This window comes from Macrotis lagotis, chromosome 1, assembly GCF_037893015.1.
Source record: "Macrotis lagotis isolate mMagLag1 chromosome 1, bilby.v1.9.chrom.fasta, whole genome shotgun sequence".
NCBI lineage: Eukaryota > Metazoa > Chordata > Mammalia > Peramelemorphia > Peramelidae > Macrotis > Macrotis lagotis.
In genome coordinates, this window is record NC_133658.1 from 684,023,933 (window position 1) to 684,046,540 (window position 22,608).

General features: G+C 35.0%; 1 protein-coding gene across 2 annotated transcripts in view; it reads left to right on the plus strand.

The window, feature by feature from the left end:
• The window catches only part of PDE11A (phosphodiesterase 11A), a 468,580-nt gene that overhangs the window by 382,067 nt on the left and 63,905 nt on the right, over window positions 1-22,608 (plus strand). For both annotated transcript variants that reach the window (XR_012474244.1, XM_074215628.1), the window contains exons 15-17: window positions 2,049-2,149; window positions 17,344-17,421; window positions 21,929-21,992. Coding sequence is in view for 1 of the 2 variants with exons in the window: in XM_074215628.1 (XP_074071729.1) it covers window positions 2,049-2,149; window positions 17,344-17,421; window positions 21,929-21,992 (243 nt within the window). In the remaining variant the exon portion in view is untranslated. The remainder of the gene's footprint in view (window positions 1-2,048; window positions 2,150-17,343; window positions 17,422-21,928; window positions 21,993-22,608) is intronic.

A 22,608-nucleotide genomic window follows, 5' to 3' on the forward strand; every position in this document is an offset into this window, starting at 1 on the left:
TTTTCTTGTCCATTCTAAACATACTCAGTTCTTTCAATTAGTCCTCATGATAGTAAGTCCCACTATTTGTCTATGATGACCATCATACACACAATGTAATCTTACTGCAGTTAAACCCTTTTAATGAAATTCTTTCTTAGTTGATAGTGTATATGCAGACAATCTTAGCTGAATTTAATCTTTGAAGTATTTATGAAGAAAAGATTTGCTTAGCAAATAATCTAAACAAGGAAAAACCCCATCTCTGTTTAAAACAACAAGATGTTTTGAAGTTTTTCAATGTTTTTAAGATTTGTATATAAAGAAAATTAGGAAATATTCCACAGTTTTTAGTAAGAAACCTGCCCGGAGCATTGCAGGACTCCAAGCCATAATGCGTCAAAGGCAGGACTTGAATCCTTCTGGGTCCAAGAATGACTCTATCCATTATCATATGTAGTCTCTCGTTCAAAGAATATATTTATTTCAAATTATCCTTTTCTATCTGTTAAAGTCAATATTGCCAATCTTCTGCTAGACAATACTTGCTAGTAATTATAGGATGATAATTTCAAAACTGGACAGGAATTTATAGATGATTAGCCCAATGCCCTCATACATAAGTGACTTGCCCAAGATGATAAGGGTATTAAGTAATACAGGCTGGATTTGAACCCAAGTCTGACTCTAAATCTTGAAATATTCCTCTTTTTTATGGCTTTACCTTCAAAAGTCATGAAAATGAATTTCTTTTTAAATGTAATCTTTTTTTAAACAAATATATTCCCAGGTCTTTCAACCTAACTACTCAAGATGAGTCAGTTTTTAATAGTATTTTAACACCAGAAGTTATTTTCCTGATACCACAGAGGGTACTAGTGCCCTAGTTAAGGACCGACAGTTGATTCCCTATACCCTTGGACTCAGTCCCCTGGATCTCATCTATGCTGTGAGGGATTCTTGCAGACTTTGTGATACCAGTATTCATTTAGCTATTTGTCTTCATTCTTCTAGTTGAATTAAGGATCTGGAAGAGTTCATTTGAAAATTATTATTAATATTGGACTGGGTCCCACTTGGAACCAATATGAATGAACAATTCCCTGTAAAGTGTTCATCCATAGGAGGTAAATTAACTCAGAGTAACAGATTTTCATTTAGAGTCTTGGAAGATGTAATTATCTAATTGATATTAAAGAATTAGTGGGGCAGAAGGTTACTCAGAGTTATTTTCAGATTTTTTCCCCTAACTTTCTCCCAAATCAGGCTTAATACTATCAATATCATGCTAACCATATCTATGTAGATCAACTCTGCAAGAAAATATGTGAAAACCCAGATGTATGCAATAGAAAAATTAGATTGTGATGGTTCACTTCAAAAAAATTATTCACTTTACAAAAGGCGTTAGTCATGGAAGAGAATAAGTCACTTAGTTGATTTAAATTTTTGATTAGCAAAACTTCAACTCTTTAGAAAACTCTTTTACAAAAGTCAAAAGAGAGATAGAACTGTGCTGGAAATATTTTCTAAGTAAAATTTATCCAACATTTCTCTTAGACACATTAATGACTTAACTGATTTCCCCCAGTTGAAAGCATCTGTTTCAAAAGCAAATGTTTCCAAAATGACAGCTTAAAATATTTCCTGTGAAACAAACATTTATTTTGGGATTAAGTTTGGATAGGATGTCAAAGTATTTTACAAACTTTCCATATGATAATCCTAGTGGGAAAATGCAATAGAATGAGTAAAATGTGAGTGTGAGTAGATGTATGTTTATTAATATGAATATACAATGATTCAAACATTCCCAATATGTTTTCTTTGTAACTGTGTAAAACCCTCCTTAAGGATGTTGGTTCCTCCCTACAATATTACATTTGCCTGCATATTTGTCTATTTTTGTAATAGGTCCATTCAAAAGCCCTAAGTTGTTGTCATGTAAGTTAGACTTCATTTGGTCATGTTTTTATGGTTTCTTTTGCTGCGTTTCAGTTTTAGGAAAAATGCAAAAGAAACAACTGTGGATTGAGTATTCTTTATGACATTTTATTTTCTCATTCCAGGGTCACAACATCTTTGCTAATTTGTCTTCCAAAGAATACAGTGATCTCATGCAACTTTTGAAGCAATCCATATTGGCAACAGACATAACTCTGTATTTTGAGTAAGTATTGGTATTTAATCTATTTAGCAAATATATATACACATATATATATGAATGTGTACATGCATGTATATATATATATATACCTATAAATATGCATTTTCACACACATACAGAGAAAGAAAGAAATAACCACATTTGAATTAATTTTCATTATCATGGTGAAGACTGCTTGGTATTAGAAACTTTAGTTCTTAATTTTTTTTTTTGGCTTTTCTTTGAGTAAATACAAAGAAAGGCAAAAAAACAGTCCCAGCCCTCGAAGAGCTCATAAACTAATGGAGAAAACTCTCTCTTCATATCTATATCTTTATCTATATATGATATATATACATATACATACCTATACTCTGTATACACACATATGTGTATATTTATTTAAATATTTATGAAATTTTCATATTTATGAAATAATCATAGAATTAAAAGGGATTGGTAAAGGCTTCTTGCAAAAGGTGGGGTTTTAGTTGGGACTTGATGGGATATGAGAAGGGAGAGCATTCCAATTATGGAAGACAGCCAGTGAGGATGCCACCAAAAGATATAGTATCTTGTTTAGAATATAGCAAGGAGGGCACTATTGTTACTGAAGAGTATGTAGTGTAAGAAAACTGGAAAGGCATGGAGCAGGAAGGGGGCTAGATTTTAAAGGGTTTTGAATACCAAACAGCCGATTTTGAATTTGGTAGGTGATTGAGAGCCATTGGAATTTATTGAGTTGGGGGTGACTTCTTTAAGAAAATCACTTTAACAACTGAACAGAGTTTAGATTGGACCAGGGACAGGTTTGAGTCAGGAAGACCCACTAGCAAGCTATAATTTCCATCCAAGTATGGGTTGATGAGTGGTCTGCATCAGAGCAATAGCAGTGTTAGAGAAGATAAAGGGATTCCCCTTTATTTGAGAAATGTCACAAAAATGAAATCCAAAGGTTTTACAACAGGTTATATATGGAGGGTAAGAGACAGTAATAAATCTAGGATGTCACCTAGGTTGTGACTCTGGAGTACTGGGAAGAAAGTGTTGACCTCTACAATTATTGGGAAGGTAGAAGGAAAGGAGGGTTTGAGGAATGATAATACATTCAATTTTGGACAGGTCAAATTTCAGTTGTCTCTGCTGGACATCCAGATGAAATTGTCTGAAAGCCATACAAGATTGGATGTCACCAGAGAGGTTAGGGCTAAATAAGTAGAGTCTGAGAATCAGTATAGAGATTGTAATTAAATTCATGGGAGTTGATAAGATTGCCAAGTGATCTGCACCAAATAACTCTCTAGGTGGTTTGGTTACCCTTGGATCATCAGGGTGTGAACCCTGACCCTGCCAGTTATTACCTTTATAATTGTAATTAAGTCTTTTGACTTCTCTGGTCCTTAATTTTCTCACCTGTAAAATAAGGGAGTAGACAGAAGTGATCTCTAAGACTATTTCCAGCTCTAAATCCTATGAGTTTATTAATGAGATTTTTATTAAAAAGATTTCCTTTTCATTACTATCTTGTCATCATTTTTTTTCAATTCTACTAAGGTATTTATGAAGCAACATCAAAAAAATTTATTGCTTTTGAATAGAATTCCAAACATAACTCTTTACTTCTGATTGTGTGTGTGTGTCTCAGAAAAAAAAAATTCCTCCTGTCCAAAGTCCAATGGAGTGCTGTTCTTGTTCCCATCCCTCCTTGGGGCAACTTGGTTGTGTGATGGACAAAATGCTGGGCCTGGGATCAAAAAGACCTGGTTTCAAACACCACTTCCCATATTACTAGCTGTGTAACAGTGAGCAAGTCACTTAATTTTTGCCTTGGTTTCCTTCTCTGTAAAATGGAATTAATGCTAGCACCTACGTCCTAGCATTGATGCGAGGATCAAATAAGATCTATAGGGCAGCTAGGTAGTGCAGTGGATAGAGCACTACCCCTAGAGTCAGGAGGAACTGAACTCAAATCCCACCTCAGACACTTAATAATTGCTTAGCTGTGTGATCTTGGGTAAGTCACTTAACCCCATTGTCTTAAATAAAAAAAAGATCTATAAAGTGTTTTGCAAATTTTAAGGTGATATTATAAATGCTAGCTATTTCTATTACCTCCCATCTTGTCTAAGACCTTATTCTCTCATTTATCCTCTGCCCCTTCTAAACATTGTCCTATTTCTTTTCTTCCTTTTAGACTTTTCCTATATCTTATCCTGACTCTGATACTAACTAGTTTTTGACTTTGAATCAATTCCTTAATTTCCCTGTGGTTATTTTCTCAATAGTAAAATGATGAAAATCAAAACTATTCCATCTACAATATAAGAACATTATAAAAAAATAACATTATGAAGATTAAATGAAACACACACACACACACACACACATTTGCTCCAGGCTTGAGTTTTCATAGATGTAGGGAATCCCTAATGTGGAAACTTCCTCCACCAATGTAGATTGGGCAATTCCTCTATAGTTTATTTTCAGAGGATGGCATAGGGTACTATGGAATGCCTTATTCATGTGACTTATTTGAAGTTTTACAGTTAGTATTTGTCACAGCAGGACTTGAATCCAAATCCCCCTATGCCACACTGCCTCTCATCTAAATGAAAATGATTTGAAAAATACAAAGTGCTAGACAAATGTAAGTCATTACTTTCAATGACTTGGAAAATCAGATTGAGAAATGCTTCATAAAAGATAATAGCTCTTTGAAGCCTAGAATTTGGAGCTTTATTATGTTAGAATTTGGTGAGTCCAATTTTCACCTGTCCTTCAATATTTGCTCTTGCCATACATTATAATCAAAGTTAGTAACATTTACATTTTTTGCAAAAAAAAAAAGATTGTAAATGATATGCTTCTGTGTATCCCAAGGAGTTTCTAAGACCCTAATGTTACAATGGAGGAAATATTTTAGCTTCCAGGAAAAAAAGAATTGCTGCCTCCTCTTATAGTATGGGTCAGGCTATTTGTACCTATATAACAACATATTTGCCTGAAGAATGGGCAAGAGCAAACTTTCTGGAACAGTTTTTTTTCTTAGTTGACCAAACTGACCATTGTTCTGGGCACTGTTTTACAGTCTTGTTCTGCAGGGGGCAATGGCATAGTAGGGGGATGTTTACATGACACACTTGTAAGTTTAACCTATATTGTTAACATTTTCTCTATAATTTTCTTAAGTTTAGATAATCAACAAAATAATAAATCAGGTGCTGATTTATAACATTTGACTGTTCTAAGGTATAACTTCTACAATGAAAATTTAACAATCAGCTCCTACAAGCTGGTAGGAAGAAGCTGACTAGCACATTCCTGCTTCCACATCACTTTCACAAGGTCTTTTTGTCTGAATTCCATCTGTTTCATCATATGACCTCTTTGTTATCAGTAACAGCTGAGAAATCAGATGGCATCTCTGTCTTAGGCATGTGGCTTTTTGTTATTGGAAGTGATAGCCTAAATCCATAACACAATTGTTTCCTTTCAAAATCAGATTACCCTTATCAGTCTGTCTGACTAGCCCTTTCAGTATAGTTTCTGGAATTATTAGAAACTAGATTATTTCTCTTTATCCTCAGGAGCTAAGGATCATCACATCATCTTATAAACTTCCAAGAACAAACATATATACACAAAGGAGCTATGGTGGATCTATGAGTGTCCCATAAAAACAAAAGCTTCTCTTTTTTTCCCTAGAGTATCTATGGAGCTGAAATAAGAAGATAGTGGTGTTAGTGATTCACTACCTTGTATATAACTAGCAGTACTGGAGGCAAAGACTGCCTAACATTTATCTACCTTTAGTAGATGTAGAAATAAAGTAAAAAATATAAATATAAATTAACATTTTCATGATCACAGTGTGAAACGGGTAAGGTAGCTCTTTTACACTTTATAAATGCCGAATGTCTCCAGGAAAAAAAATTTAAATGATCAGACTTTGTGACATGTGGCTGATGACCTAACAGCAGTTCTTTTATGTGAGTAATTTCAGTATCTCTCTCCTAAGAGCTGCTTGTTTGGGGGACACCAATTATTAAAAGTGGACTGTCTGCCAAGAAAGCAAAATACTAAAGCCTAATAAAAACATATCTGATTAGAGAGGAGATTTTCCAGTGAACTGCTTTTCACTAGCAGTGATGTTTGCCACTGTCCTTGAAACTCAGAGTAAAATGTTTTCAGTGCTCTGTTTGAGAAGTTAATGATATCGTTCCTCATGAGGTAGTAGTCTGGATCTAAAGGATATTGTATCATTTTGTGGATTTTCTGAGGCATGCTTTTTGCAGTCCCTCATAAAAACTTCCTCAATTGTCAAGGTTTCCTTGTTGACTTCAGCAAATGATACTATCTGGGAGATCAAAGAAATGAACAACTACATTGTCAAATCACTATGAGCTTGGGTAAATCCCTTTCCATCACTAGACCTCTATTTTCCTGTCTGCAAACCAAGGGATCTGGTTTCTAGGACTCTTCTAGCTTTAACTTTCCATTTTGATTCTGCTTGAATCAATTCTCTAAAAATCATAAATGACTTCTGGTTGCCAGCCCCAATTGGAACATCACAAGAGAGATAGTTTATAGTTTATAGTTTATAATGAAGCAGTGGTTTAACAAGTGTTCTTGACTTTCAGAATATAATCCTGGCAAAGCTCTTTGTTCTTTCTATGTGTCCTTCTTTGAATTCCCCATTAGATTGACAATAGACATATACTAGGAGTCTAAACTCATAGTGCATGGTCCTTTCACTCACCTTGCAGTTGTTTGTCCTTCTTTGTGGAAGAGGACCAATGATATTGGGAGACTGATGACTTGCAAGTGATTAAGTGAGGCAGAAGTGTGCAGTCACCAGTGCTCCCTCTCTCCTCCAGAATCATCAGAGTCCATTGGCAAGTCAAGACAACTGGTGAGGGCCTCAGATGGGAGACCAGGACCTTTCTAAGCTTAGTTTTTCCAGCTCTCAGTTTGTCTGAGGCAACACCTATTCAATAATTAAAATCTAGATAAGAATTGAGGCAAAAGATAACCTATTTTGCCCTTACAGAAGAATCAATCTGGGAGGGGAAGACCCTTACTGACAGAACAAAAACAGTTGCTATTCAAACGATGCACTTATCCCCACGATAATGTGGAAGGAGCACTGGATTTAGAGTCAGAAACTGGCAGGCATTGACTCACCACAATACTTACAACTAGGTCTTTTTGTCTTAATTCCATCTGTTTCATCAAATGACCTCTTCACTACCAACAACAGCTGAGAGATCAGATGGCACCTCCATCTCAGGCATATGGCTTTTTATTATTGGCAGTAATAGGCTAAATCCAGGACCTGATTATTGCCTTTCAAAATCAGATTAGCCCTAAACTGAAGTCTTGGTTCTGGCAATTTTCTAACTGAATGACCTTGATTGAATCTTTTAACCCTTTGAACCTCAGTTTCCTCACTTTAAAAATAGTAACAATTTAATTCATTATGAATTTTTGAAGTGCCTAACAGACACAAGATATCATGCTTACAGAGTAAAACATGAACACAATTAAGTATCAATATTGAGAAAGAAAAACGAAATGTTTTTAAGAAGCAGAGGGTGCTAATAACTGAAGAGACTCCAGAAGTCCTATATAGGTAATGATACTTGCTCTAGTTGAGGAAATATAGATATTCTTCAAATACAAGGAGAGGAGTGAGTGAATTCCAGGCCAGGAGGACCACTGGAACAAGGGCAGGTGGAAAGCAAAATATAAGGTAAGGGCAATGGCAAGTAAGCTGAAACATAAGACAAATTTGAATTAAACTAGAAAAAGTAAGTGGGAGCCAGATTATGAAATCTTTAAATGACAAGTGGAGGATTTTCTATTTTACCTTAGAGATATTACAAGTTCACTGAAATTTTCCAGCCACAATAAAACAATCTTATCAGTGTTTTAAGAATATCAATTTGGTGTGGAGGATGACTTGGAGAGGGAGGAAACTGGTGGGGAAGAGATGCTATTTTAGTCTTGACTAAAGTTCAAGGGTCCAAACTAAGGTGATTTATGGAATGAGTGGGCAAAAGAGGGCAAATATGAGAGAGACTGAGGCATGCTCTTCAAGACTGGTAAATGATTGAATATAGGAGAGAAAATGATTAAGGATTCTTACAAATCTGGGTGACTGTTAGTCAACAATCATTTGTTAAGTGAATGGCTTAGAGGTACTAAGATCAGAAATGGGAAAAGTTTGGAGAAGGAAAATGATAATTGAACTATCATCTCAAAGAGTTTTATGAGGAAAGAACTTCATATATATTAAAGCATTCTATGGAACAGAATGAAATAAGCATCTATTATATATCTACATACCCACTATGTTCAGCTAGGTGGCTCAAGTGAATAGAACACTGGACCTAGAGTTGGGAAGAACTGAATTCGAATTCAACCTCAGACACTTACTAGCTTGGGCAAGTGATGCTGGGCAAGACATTTAACCTCTATTTGCTTTAATCCCCTGGAGAAGGAAATTGCAAACCACTCCAGTCTTTTTGCCAAGAAAGCCCCAAGGGCAATATGTCCCATGGGTCATAATGGTAAGCATTTTACAAATATTCATGTGATAGGAATATGAGCTTATCACTTCAGTCCAATAGCAATGTTCACTGACTATATGATGTAGCTGACAGGACCCATACATGAAGATTCAGATTTGTGAATGATTGAATGAAAAAGCATTGATTACACCCTTATTATGTATGTAACAGCATGTGGCTAAGACCTGAAGATACAAAAATAAACAAGTAGGTCATTGAACTTAGTTGCTTCTTTGTGTAACCACAAGGGACTGAGATGATATGTAGGAAAGATAACACCATTAATTTTCATTTCAAAAACCCCTTGAGTCTTCCCACACTGGGGCCCCCATCCCTTAAGCCTGGCCTGGGACCTCATTGAATCACTTGTAGATTTCTAAGACATTTGTGTTGAAAGCAGTCATTTGTCCAGTTCTCAGTTTGTACCACTTGAATCACAGGGTGGATTGAGATCATGATCTTGCCAGATCTTTGTCACTTTTATGCTAGGAATATTTAACATGCATGCAGTCTCCCATTTCCTTCAGCAGTCAGATCCTAAGACTCAAGGCCCCAGATTATGCAGGTATCAATGAAAAGAAAAACAACTGGATGTGCTAATATTTTTCCTTTTCTTATTGTAGGATTTCTCCCCCAAGAGATAATACATATTGAACCCCTTCTCTGTGATCCAAGTAGAATCTAGCTTTACTAATGTGATCTGAAGTCTGTGACCAATTTAAGGCTAAATTGATTTAAGATTTCCATACCAGCTACTACAGCTATTAAAATTTCCATCACTAGAGTATTTATTCTCACAGGAGCTGTTCTGTCATTGTGTCATGAATTTGCATGAAAGAAATGAATTTTGTTTTCTGCCTGTGACTTTGCATTGAATTATCAACTTTGTAATAGGCAGCTTCCTTGTGTAATATGTCATGTCTCACCCAGCAACCATATACCATCAGCAGCTTTAATAATGACTGGTGGGGGTGAGGGGTTGAGGGTGAATCAGAGGCTGGTTGGAAATGATGTTCTTTTTTATTCTATTAAACTCTCTAGTTAGTTTAATTTGGGAGTTAAGCTAAGTCTACATATAGACTAGTCCAATGTTTTGCTGATTTTCAAATATTTTCTCTTCTTCTTCTTAGATGGATAAGTCATAATGGGGGGGAGAACTAAATTTTAAGTCACCAAAAAAAAATGAATTCAAAGCCCATCTTGGAGTCTTATTATCTGCATGAGCCTGAATCTCAGTTTCCCCATATGTAAAATGGAGGTGATAATAATAGCACCTACTTAACACAGTTGTATAAATCACATGAGAAAAGATATGTAAAATGCTTTGTAAATCTTAAAGAAATAGGGATTTGTATCTAACTGCTCTATAAATTCCAATTATGAGAAGAGTAGAACTATAGACAACAGTTCTCAATACTATATTGAGTACATGGGCACGGGGAAGGGTACCTTGAGACTTTGCAGATCTTGATGTCCTTTAGATCAGTTCCCTTGAGGTCAGTACTCCCTAAAATGGAAAAGAAAATAACCCATCTAGTCCTTCCCTTGTTTAACTTTTGTTCATGCTCTCCCAGAAATTTCTACAGGGGATCCAACCAATATGCTACCAGTGTGGCATATGTGTTGACAATCATCACTCTCACTATTATTTTCTGGTCATATGTCTTTCTAATATCATTTATATTGCTCACCCTGTACAATTCTTCATTCATAATATAATGCAATCTACTCAAATCCACCATTCACTTATCTATTGTCTTTTGATTGACCCTCATCTTTAATCTTTTAGAGAATAAGATATTCCATAACTTATGATCAGTCATATATTATCACCAGAAGAATATTGACATCAAATTGTTTCCTGGAGAAGATTGAGGTCGTTAGAAAACCTGCATAATTTAGCAAGGGATTCAATCCACTCTCTTCTTCCTATTCAGTTCTGACCCCAGTTCATTGTTTATGTTCAGGGCTATCTAAGATAAATTTGTTTATGGATCAGCCCTAACAGTTATCCATTCAACAACATATCATAGTTTAGACAATAGGTGTTCTGCATCCACTTGGTATTTCCTTTATGAATGATTAGAACAAATTATTTTGTGTAATTATACGTCTCGTTTATTTGCAGTGTCTCATGATACATGCTACAACTAAGTATACTATCAGCAGGATCATTTGGTGAATGGACTTCATTATCTAAAGGGAATCTCTCTTCAGTATTAATATTAGCTGTTATTGTTATTATTGTGCTGATTGTTCAGATAAGATATTATTGACAAATTGGGAATGGTCTCAGAGAAAAAAAATCATTAAAATAGTGGACATCACAAAGTTTTAGATTATTAAATTGAGATTAGAACCCAAATCTCTTTGAATTAATAACACTGAGAACTTTAAACCCAGAGTTGGATTTCTAGGGAAGTTCCCAGGCTCTGGGCCTGGTCTTTAAAAGCTGGTACAATTCAACTAAGTCTGGCATCTCTCCAAGGCTCTACGAGGAGACAGGGACCTGGATCTCTGAAAGCCATTTTCCATTCATTATTGAATGATTTCTTGATTCTTTAATACTTTAAAGCTCAGTTAAGTAGACACTAAAGGTGATATGAGAGCTGCCTTCAAATATATGAAAAGGCATGAATGTGAAGAAAGTGGAGAATTAATTGAAGGTGAACTGAAAGAGATGTTAAAAAGTAATGGAACAAGAAGTTTGGTCCACACTCTAAAAGGGCTAGGATTTCCACTGGCCACATCCATATAATTAGTTAAAAATTCTCCAAGTGCTAAAAAGGTGCCTAAGTGCTTATCAACTAACTCTTTCTTGATTGACTTAATCTTTATTTTATGCTTATGTTAAAGTCCATTTTTTTGTTTTAATTCTGATTTTTGACACTCCTAATTTCTAGATGTCCTTTGATGTAGTAGATAGAATGTAGGCCCTGGAGTCAGAAAGATTTGAGTTTAAATCAAACCTCAGAGACCTACTAGCTGAGTGACCAGGGCAAATCATTAACTGCTGTTTGCCTTAATTTACTGATCTGTAAAATGAGGATAATAATAACATCTGCCTCCCAGGGTTGTTTTGAGGGTCAAATGAGAGAATGTTTGTATATTACCTACCACAGGATAAGTGCTATATAAACATTAGCTATTATTATTTATGCATTTATAAATATAAAAATAGGAATATTAATAAATTGAAAGGCATTTATTAATCACCTGTTACATGTCAAGCCCTGTACTAAACAAGAATTGGGCACACAGATATAAAGGAAAAAATATTTCTTGTCCTCAAGTTTATATTCTTAATAGAGGGAGATAAAACATGAAGAGGAATAGAAACTAGGGGCTGTTTTATGATTTGGAAAGTTACAGCCATGGTGACTAGAACCATAGAGGTATAGATTGGCATACTCTCCATTACTAATGGCAGGATGGGTCAGTTCCAGTTTCAGAACTAGAAAGCAGTGGAGTGGGGCAGAGCAGAGGGTATGTCCACAGTGATCAGGGAGGATAGGAAGAAGATGTCCAAGTAGTAAAATGAGGCATGACAGCCTGATACAGTAGACTAAGGTAGTCACTTCAGGAACCAGGGAAGAATTTCAGAGATGGAAGGGTTATATCATCCAGGATATGGTCTCTGATGCTGTGGAAAGGCACCTGGCAAGGAAATGATAGAGGCTTGTGTGCAGGACTATTGGGATTTATACATACACCTAACCTCCCAATATTTATATGCTGTCTTCATATTCATATATGTGTGAATTGTATATGTGTGTGTATGTGGAGAGAGAGAAAGACAGAAAACATCTGGCAACAAGGGATATAAAAATATAATAAGAATAAAATGTATCTAGTTATATATATATATATATATATATATATATATATATATATATATATACACACACCTAGATATATCTAGGGTTGATTTATATTCCAGTGTCTTGTCCCATTTTGAATTGACAGAATACATTTTGTCTTCAATAGATGAAGGAAGAATGGCATTCAATCTAGCTTAATTTCAAGAGCATTTAAGTGCTTACTGTTTGCCATGCATCATGAAAAGTATTGCAGAGATAAGCCTTTAAGGGTTTTGGATTCTACTGAAGGATACAACATGTAAATTATTAGGTAAAAACAAAGTTATCTTGAGGAGTCAGCCAAAGAAAGTCTTCCATAGAAGTACCATGGGAATTGAAACTTGAAGAAAGCAGAGGATTCTGAAAGGCAGAGACGAGGGAATCCTATTCCCCGTGCAAATAGGCAAGGATGAGAAATGGAAGACTGAGGTTGTGTAGTAACAGTTAGGCTGTTGATTATCTTGATGGGCGAGCCAGGCAGTTAATTGTTGAGTCCAAATCAAAGGGTGTTGAAAGTAATAGAATCATATTTGTAGAAAGAAATGTGTTTATTTTAAATCTATCTAAGTCATAGTTGGCAATAAGATAAATTGTCAAAAGTTAGTACAATTCACTGTAGTTCTTGAACCAGTAGCATTAATATTTTCTGAATACATCATCATCATCATTTTCTTCTTCCTCCTTTCCTTCTCTTCTTCCTTTCCTCTTCTTTTTTTCCTCCTCTCTTCTTCCTCCTTTCCTCCTTCTCATTCTCATATTCTTCCTCCTTTTCTTCCTCCTCCTCCTGCTTCTGCCCTTCCTCATCCTCCTGTTCCTCCTGCTCCTCCTCCTTTTTCTCCTTGTTCTTCATCATCACCATCCTCTCCAAATTGAACATGTCTCTTTTTTCATTATTTTAAATAGAGTTCAAACAGAAACAGTCCAGGGACAAATTTCTATCACTACTATTATCAATTTACATTCAAATATATTAAATTATATCTATTATATAAAACAAAAAGGATAAAATACCTGCTATTTATAGATTAATAGAAATATTAGAATGTAAGCTCAATCTCTTTAGGAACACAAAAAGGATCTTCAAAACAACTTCAGCAACTTACAGGAAAACAGCAGTGATATTCCAGAAGTTTGTGGCTATAAGCTCATTTGGAGAGAGCTGATAGTTAAATTTTCAGTGTGATAATATATGTCTTGAAAATCAGTAAATGATACGAATCAGAAATTGATTTATGAAAGTAATGAAGAAAATGTTAACAATTAAGATTAAAGCTAAAAGTATATCAGGCATATATTTTCCCAAATAGAGATGACTGCTAAAACCTTAATCAGCACCCCACCGTATTTATGTTTTCCTGTTCCCAGAATTATCTTAGTTGGGTTTCTATACTTTAAAAGGTTTTTTTTGTGTTTCATGTTACTAAGAGAATATAAGTATTTGGAATGGTAGTCTATTTAAAATAAACATTTAAGTTTTTTTATAAACCAGGGTTGTATCTGGGTGATTGTGGACAGCAGTTCAGTCTATGATAATGGTACAGACTTTTTCTATTCCTTGTTTGATCATAGCTTTTTTCTTATAGATCTCATAATAATTTTTTCCATGTTTCTTTTACTTGCGGTGTGACTTTTTATATCTAGGTCACATCCCATTTGGACCTTATCATTGTAATAAAGTGTGAGGTCTTAGTCTAAATCTAATTAATATCCAATTTTCCCAACAGTTTTGTCAGTGAGTCCTTATCCCAGGAGTTGAGATCTTTGCATGTATAAAATATGAGGGTACTAGATACAGTTGCTTCTACTATGCAGAATCATGTATGTAATTATCTGTTCCATTGATGGATTTTTTTTTTTTTGGTTTTTATTCAGCATCAGATTGTTTTGAGAATTACAGCTTTGTATTATAGTTTGAGATCTGGCACTGCTTCTTTTCATGTATTTTCCTTGGGATTCTTGACCTTTTACCCTCCATATTGATTTTGTTATTATTTTTCTTTTATAAAATAATCCTGTAGTTTATTAGTATGACATTGAATAAGACTAAGTAGATTAATTTAGGTTTTATTGTAATTTTTATTATATTTTTATTTTATTTTATTATGTTTTATTATGTAGATTGGTCCTATCCATGGGAAATAGGCATATTGAAACCCTCCTGATGGTTCTATGAAGGGGTACAAAATTTCTAGAAAGTAATTTGGAATTATACACAAATCGAGTAAACAAATACTCAATAGTGCATACCCTTTGACCTAGAAATGAGAAAAAGTCTATATGTACAAAAATATTTATGACAGGTCTTTATGTGGTGGCAAAAACCTGAAAACTAAATGGATGCCCATCAGTTGAGGGATGGCTAAATAAATTCTGATATATGAATATGATGGGTACTGGAAGAAATGGGGAAATAGATAAAAGAAAAAAGATAAAGCAAGACATATGGATTGATACATAGTGAAGTGAACAGAAGAGTAATTCATTCTTTAGCATTTATCTTATGAAAATGAACAGTTTTGAAGACTTTTGTAAATTTACGAAGAACAAAATGAACAGAATGAGGAAAACAATTTCCATAAAAAAATTGTAAAGACAAACTGTAAAAATATTGCTCAATACACGATCTTCCATGATTCCAGATGATCAATGAAGAAACATTTCATAATAGGTAAAAATTTGGGGGTGAAAATTGAGACATATATGTGTGTATACACATATATACAAATATATATGTTTGTATGTATTTATGTATGTATGTATGTATACAACCACAAGGGAATTTATTTTGTTTAATTATGCATTTGTAGTGGAGTGAATTTGTCTTTTTTCTTTTATTAATGTGATAGATGGTGGATGGAAGAGAAAATGGATTTCTGTTACTAAAAAAATAAATAAATAATAGAGAGCTTGGGGGTTGTATAATGCTGTGTGCACTTGCAGATGAGGTCACTGTATTGTTAGTTTTGCTTATTTGTTTTACTTTGTTATAAGAGTTCTCTCATGGAGCTGGAGTATTCTGTAAATGTTTGTAATATATAAAGAAAACACATTAATAAAATTAATATAATTTCCCTCTCCCCCCAAAAAAAGATAACAACACAGATCTAGTCCAGTTTCTTTTTTTTTTAAGTTTTTGCAAGGCAAATGGGGTCAAGTGGCTTGCCCAAGCCACACAGCTAGGTCATTATTAAGTGGCTGAGGTCAGATTTGAACTCAGGTACTACTGACTCCAGGGCCAGTGCTCTATCCACTTGCCACCTAGTCACCCCCCAGGTCAGTTTCTTTTTTTTTGTTTTGTTTTTGTTTTTGCAAGGCAAACAGGGTTAAGTAGCTTCCTTAAGGCCACACAGCTAGGTAATTATTAGGTGTCTGAGACTTTGACACCTATTAGTTTATAGAAAATATTGGCCATGATGTTGGCAATGATGACTTCATTTTTTTTCATTGAGGTAGTAGTAGTAGTAGTAGCAGTAGCAGCAGCAGCAGTAGTAACAATAGTCAACATTTACATAGTGCTTTAAGTTTTGTAAACATTCTACGTACATCTCATTTTATTCTCACAACAATACTGGGAGATTGGTATTATTATTCTTCCCATTTTACAGATGAGGAAACTGAGGAATACAGAAGTTAAGTGGATTGCCCAGGGTCAAAAAGTTAGTAGTTAATAAGATTTGAACTCAGATCATCCCAATTCTTAGTCCAGTGCTCTGTCCATTGTACCACTTGCTTGCCCCTACTCCTACTCCTACTTCTACTCCCATAACTACCGATATCAGTTCATAGTCAACAAATCATTTAGTCTGACTAAATGATAGAAAGCCAGTCTATGGTAAATCAATTATACCCATTCTCAGAATTTTCAGGTTTAAAACTATCATTAAAACTCTCTCCCTAAATTAGAACATATGCTGTTTTCCAAATTGACATTTGGCAACAATAAGTTAATAAGAATATGATTTCATTTCTGCTATAAGTGATAAAAAAAAAGGTTGGGCTATTCTTGTTTTGGGAAGAGTTTGATTTAATTTGTCTGGGGGAATTCTTGATGTGGAAACTCATTCTACCATTGTAGATTGGACCACTTAAGTGTGACTTTGAGTGGTGGAGAGTTGTTTGAGGCAAATGAGGAGCTGAGTGACTTGCCTATTAAGGTAACATATTTCATGTGTCAGAGAAAGGACTTAAACCTAGGTTTTTCTGATACTAAGACCTTCACACTATCCTCTATGCCATAAGGCCTCCACAAAAAAAAAGTGTTAGGGAATCTGAAATGTCATTTCAGAAAATGGGAAGCATTTGACAGGATGCATCTTCTAGAATATGAAATACTCCTTTACTAACTTGAAAAATTATTTTACCCTGAATTTGCTCCCACAGAGCATCTTTTATATCCTAAATATGATTAGGTCCTACATTAAGGTGATATAAAATTCTTTTGAAATTATCATTCTTTTCCATAGTCCCCCTGGTCCCTTCCCTTGAATTTGGGTGGGTATTAACAATCTTATCAGTGTCATAATAAGTGCAATACTTCATTGTTTCCTACTTTAGATGTATGTAATCACCCTTCTTATGAATATATTCAGAAATGCTTGTTGCTCTTTCTTGAAGCATCAATATTTTTAAAAATTATTCATCTTGACAGAGCATTAGCTTCATGTTTTCCAATATTAATGTATGAGGTACAGAGCTCTTATATTCTCCCAGTAAATGTGTTTATGTAACCCCACAGGCTGAAAAAATTCATTCTAGATTTTTTTTTGATTATATGATTTTCTTTCAGGAGGAGAACTGAATTCTTTGAACTTGTCAGCAAAGGAGATTACAACTGGAATGTCAAAACCCAACGTGATATATTTCGGTAAGGAAGTAGTATTGCTCATTTGTTTCATTATTATTTAGATACCCATGTGTTTTTTAAAATGTTGCCTAGGGGCAGCTAGGTGGTGTAATGGATAAAGCACCGGCCTTGGAGTCAGGAGTACCTGGGTTCAAATCTGGTCTCAGACACTTAATAATTACCTAGCTGTGTGGCCTTGGGCAAGCCACTTAACCCCGTTTGCCTTGCAAAAACCTAAAAAAAAATGTTGCCTAGAAGCATAAGAATAATTTTATACAAGCAGGATTTGTGTTTAAAATATGCACAGGTTCTGGTCACTCATATTAGAATAAAGATAATAATGCTTACACTAAAAATTTAATCATTGACTCTCATGAATCAATGACTGCTGTACATGCATATCATTCCTTTCCTGGAATTCCATGATTCTTTGATCATCTAAGAGTGCTAGTATTATTAAGCTTTGTTCAGTAGACAAGACAGCTAGATCAGGAGTCATAGAACTTGCTAACCTTGGCCAAGTCACTTACCCCTTTGATCCTCAGTTTCCCATTATAAAGTTAGGGTTTTGAAATAGTTGAGAGAGAGAAATAGCACAGTATAGATGATACAAGGCCAGCCTTGGACTCCACTAGACTTTGATTCTGATGAATCCTATCTGTGTGACTAAGGACAAGTCACTCTTCCAGCATCCCTCAATTTGGCTATGGAGTCAAAGAAAATCCTACTACTACTGCTGCTGCTTACTTTCCATGCGACCTGGGGAAATTGATTCAATTTTTTTGAGATAGATTAAAGTAATGTATTTGCTAGGCACAAAAAATATAACTATAAGCCAACAAAAAATTATAAAAGACAGTCTTAAGCTCCTTAGGGAGTTTAATTCTAATGAGGAAGGCAGAAAAGGAAAGGGAGTTGGACAGTGGGGAGGGGGGTGGAAAGGAGTGGAAAAGTCCAGAGAATCAGGAAGAAAGCAGGTGAAGAAGTGAAGAAGTGATTATGGATGGCCTACAGTTTCTGAAATGGTGGTTTCAGGCAGGAATGTACCCACTGGAGGAGGAGACCACAGGCAAAAGCATCCCCAGGGTGAGAGGGCTCCAAGGAATCTGTCTCAGAAAGTCCAGGCCATAGAGTGGTTAATAAAAACAAATTCTACAAATAGCCGGTAGACCCTAAAGTATAAAGGGAAATAAATTTGAATAAAACAATACTATTTTGGTGGAGATAATGAACTGTTTTCATTATATCAGTATTCTACTCAGCAATGTTCAATGGTTCCTTCTGTCCTAAACAGAAAAGTTCCTTTCCAATGGAACCTTTCTTTTGAACCCACCCTCTCTTGCCCCATCAAAATATTTGTCTCATTGTGGCCAAAGCATCATATGTATTCCTTCCTCTATATGTTTCCTCATACTATTCTCTTATCCCTTTTCCCTTTTCTCTGACCATATGAATCCTATTCATTCTTTGAGACTTAACTCAATTTCCCCCTCCTAATCCCTCTTTGCCTGATGATGACTCTTGTTCTGATCAACATGACTCATATAGAACTATCTTTTCACTCATTTCATATTCATTGATGTCATTATATTATTAATTATATTTTCATATTAATATCTTATCTTCACAATTAGATGGCATGCTCTCCATAGGAAAGGACTATGAGTTCCTTTTTTTTATGTTCCCCATAGTACCTAATACAGTGCTTTACTTCTACCAGTATTAAATAAATTTGTTCATTGGTTGTTAACAGTGATAGTCTATATAACAAGGTGGGACTGTTTTATGAATATAAGTACAAAGTACAAATTATTCCTACTGATTCTAGACTGAACCCAGGCATTCTGCATGAGGATGGTCCCTAGAGGAGAGATCTGACAACTCTAGAACTCTTGGGCATGACGACAGGAGGACCAGGCAAGGGAGTAGGCTGACTGGGTAGCCAGTGCTCCACCATGGGGAGAGGGACAATTCCTAAGTTAATATCTGAGGGTCATTTTTCTGCCATGATGGAACATCTTAGCACTTTAATCTCTGCATCATCAAACATTCATCTTCCATATTTTGGCAGCTTGGTGGGGTGGTGGATAGAGTACCTTTCCTGAGTTCAAATTTGGCCTCAGACACTTACTGTGTGACCCTGGGCAAGTCACTTAACCCTATTTGCCTCAGTTTCCTCATCTGTAAAATAAGCTGGAGAAGAAAATGGCAAATCACTCCAGTATCTCTCCCAAGAAAACCCCAGCTGGAACATGTATTTAACCTAGTGGATTTCTGTTTAATTCAATAAGCATGTTCAAGGAACCATGATAGATTCTAGGATTACAAACATGAATATGGGCTTTCAATCATCTTAGAATCTAATAATAAAATGGAAAATTTATTCACAAATACTTATGCTAGAATTTATTCTTTTCATTTTATTTTATTTTTTCCAATTACATATATAGTTTTCAATATTCATTTTTGTAAGATTTTGAGTTCCACATTTTTCTGTCTTTCTTCCTTCTGTCCCCACCTTGACAGTGCATAATCTGACATAGGATATACATGAACAATCTTGCTAAATATATTTTCATGTTAGTCATGTTGTGAAAGAAAAATCAGAACAAAAGGGGGGAAAACTGTGAGAAAAAAAAACATAAATCAAGTTTTAAAAAGTGAAAATAGTATACTTTGGTCTGCATTCAGACTCCATAATTCTTTCTATGGATGAGACTAATATTTTCTATCAAAAGTCTTGAAGAATTATCTTTAATCATTACACTGCTGAGAAGAGTTAAGTCTATCATGGTTGATCTTCACATAAAATTGCCTTTACTTTGTACAATATTCTCTCCTGATTGTGTTCATTTCACTCAGCTTTAGTTCATTTAAGTCTTTCCAGGTTTTTCTGAAATACACTGGCTCATGATTTCTTACAGAATAGTATTTCAGAAGATAGAATTTTATGAGGCTAGGCTTAGTCCATAAGGTAGCATGTCCATAAGGTAGCTTAGTTTGATCAGGATAAGAAATCTGGTCAAGGGAGTTTTTGTCCATGTTCTGTAAGAAATTTAAGGAATCTAGGACCATAGAATCATAAACTTAGATCTAGAAAAGACTTCAGAAATCATCTGGTCAAATGAGATAATGCACAGGATCTGGTACTAGTAGGGCCTAGAGCAAGATTTATTCCCCATCATCTAGTCTAAGCACCTCACTTTACAGATGGGGAAACTGAGGCTCAAAAAGAAAAAAAGTCATAAGGATAGTAAATAGCAAATCCTATGACTCCAGACCCAACTGTCTTTCCACTGAACCATGCTCAATGATAATATGACTCTTAGATGACAAAAAGGCCAGAAGTATTACAGGGATACATGGGAGCCAGCTCAAATTGACTTGGTGAGAACCGATTGTTAAATTTTTAGTATGAGTAGATAATACTTTGGGAATCAGCAAATGATATAAATCAGAATTTGAATGATTGCTTTATAGATTTAAAAAGTGATGGAAAATTTTGTATATTAAACTAAAGAGTATCCTTATATTTTTTGTGGAAGCCTCAGTCGTTAAACATTTAGCAGCATACCCCTAGATATATTTCCTGACATCAGAAGACTGATTTGGAAGGAATAAATTATTCTGGACACAGGAGCAATGTGGCTGGGACAAAAATGTGGGCAGAGAATAACCTATTCTGCCTAAAACATAAAATATATGAATGGGGGAATAGAATAGTATGGTCTAAGACTGAAAAAGACAAGTAGTAGTAGCCAGATTGGGGGATCCAGCTATCTACATCAGAAGTTTATATTTTGGTCAGCAGGCAATAGGAAGCCACTGAAGATTTTTGAAAAGAAGAATGGCAATTTTGTGTGATCCATTAGAAAGATTTTTATAGATGAATATTTTTCTTCTTCCTAATGCTTAGAAAATATGCTCATAACTAAGACATAAAATATAGTGAAACAATGAGGCTCTTATTGTAAATCTTAACTTTATTATAGCAGATGAGGAAAAGAAGGGAGGCTTTTTATATGTTTCTCTTCCTAGATGCCTCTTCGGTATGTTGTATGTTTTTCTGGGTTATTTTGTTTAGTTTTTTATTTTCCCAGAGTCTCATCATCCCATAATAAGCCGGCACATAGGTTCATCAGTTATAAATGCAGTAGTGCATGCTTGGCTTCTTTGTTTATTGTGAAATAACAAAAAACCCACCATTTTTTAAACTCATAAATTATAAAAAAAAATAAATAAATAAACTTTGGTTTCTGCAGTTGTCTTTTGTGGGTCTTAAAGCCGCTGCGGTCAAACCAAAATGGCTGACACCGATGCGGATAGCTTTGTCTGCCTAGGTTGGAATGGTGGAGGCTCTGCGGAATATGGAAGACCGTAAATGATACTGCTTCTAGTTGAGGCGGGGGAAAGAAGCAAAGTGGCCTCTTTTTTTCTTTTTATTTTATTTATTTATGTATGAGGAAGGGTGTATTTAAAAATGCAACAAAAGATTCTTTAGCCTGTTTTGTTTGACTCTGTTTTGCAGATCAATGCTAATGACAGCCTGTGACCTTGGAGCTGTGACCAAACCGTGGGAGATCTCAAGACAGGCAAGTCATGATTAATGGCCAAGCTGAGCAGAGGAGGTATTGGTGGGACAATATTCCCAGAGCCCTGACTTACAAGGGACCAACACAGCAGTCAATTTACATCAGTATTAACATAGTGCACATAAAAAAAAAAAAATAGCAGGAGATTTCTGCAAGGCAGAGTTCGCTACATAATTTTTTTCTTAGCTTAGTACTATTGAACAATATTGAAGAAACACCGATTTTTTATGTAATGAATTAAAATAGCATTTTGACTTTTATTTAATAGACCTTCAAAAATATGTCCAAACTGACAGCTATTTATTTTTTATCACCAGATCCTAAAATTTCCAGTTTTATTTAATGTCTAAAATGTGTAGGAAGGTAGGCATGCCATTTTTTCCCCTTTAAGGAAGACTTAGAGACCATGGAATCTTATATTTAAAGCATTCTAATTTAAATAGAAAACTCACCAGGAATTATCCTATCATGTGCCAGGCACATTTGCATTTTACAAAAGTGTATCTTATTTTACATATTTGTTTGGAGATTCAGGTATTTCTCAGTCTAAAAACTGACTAGTGTATTTTCTGGAGCAATTAATAGTTCTTTAATATTCGATAACTCCTATAGACCC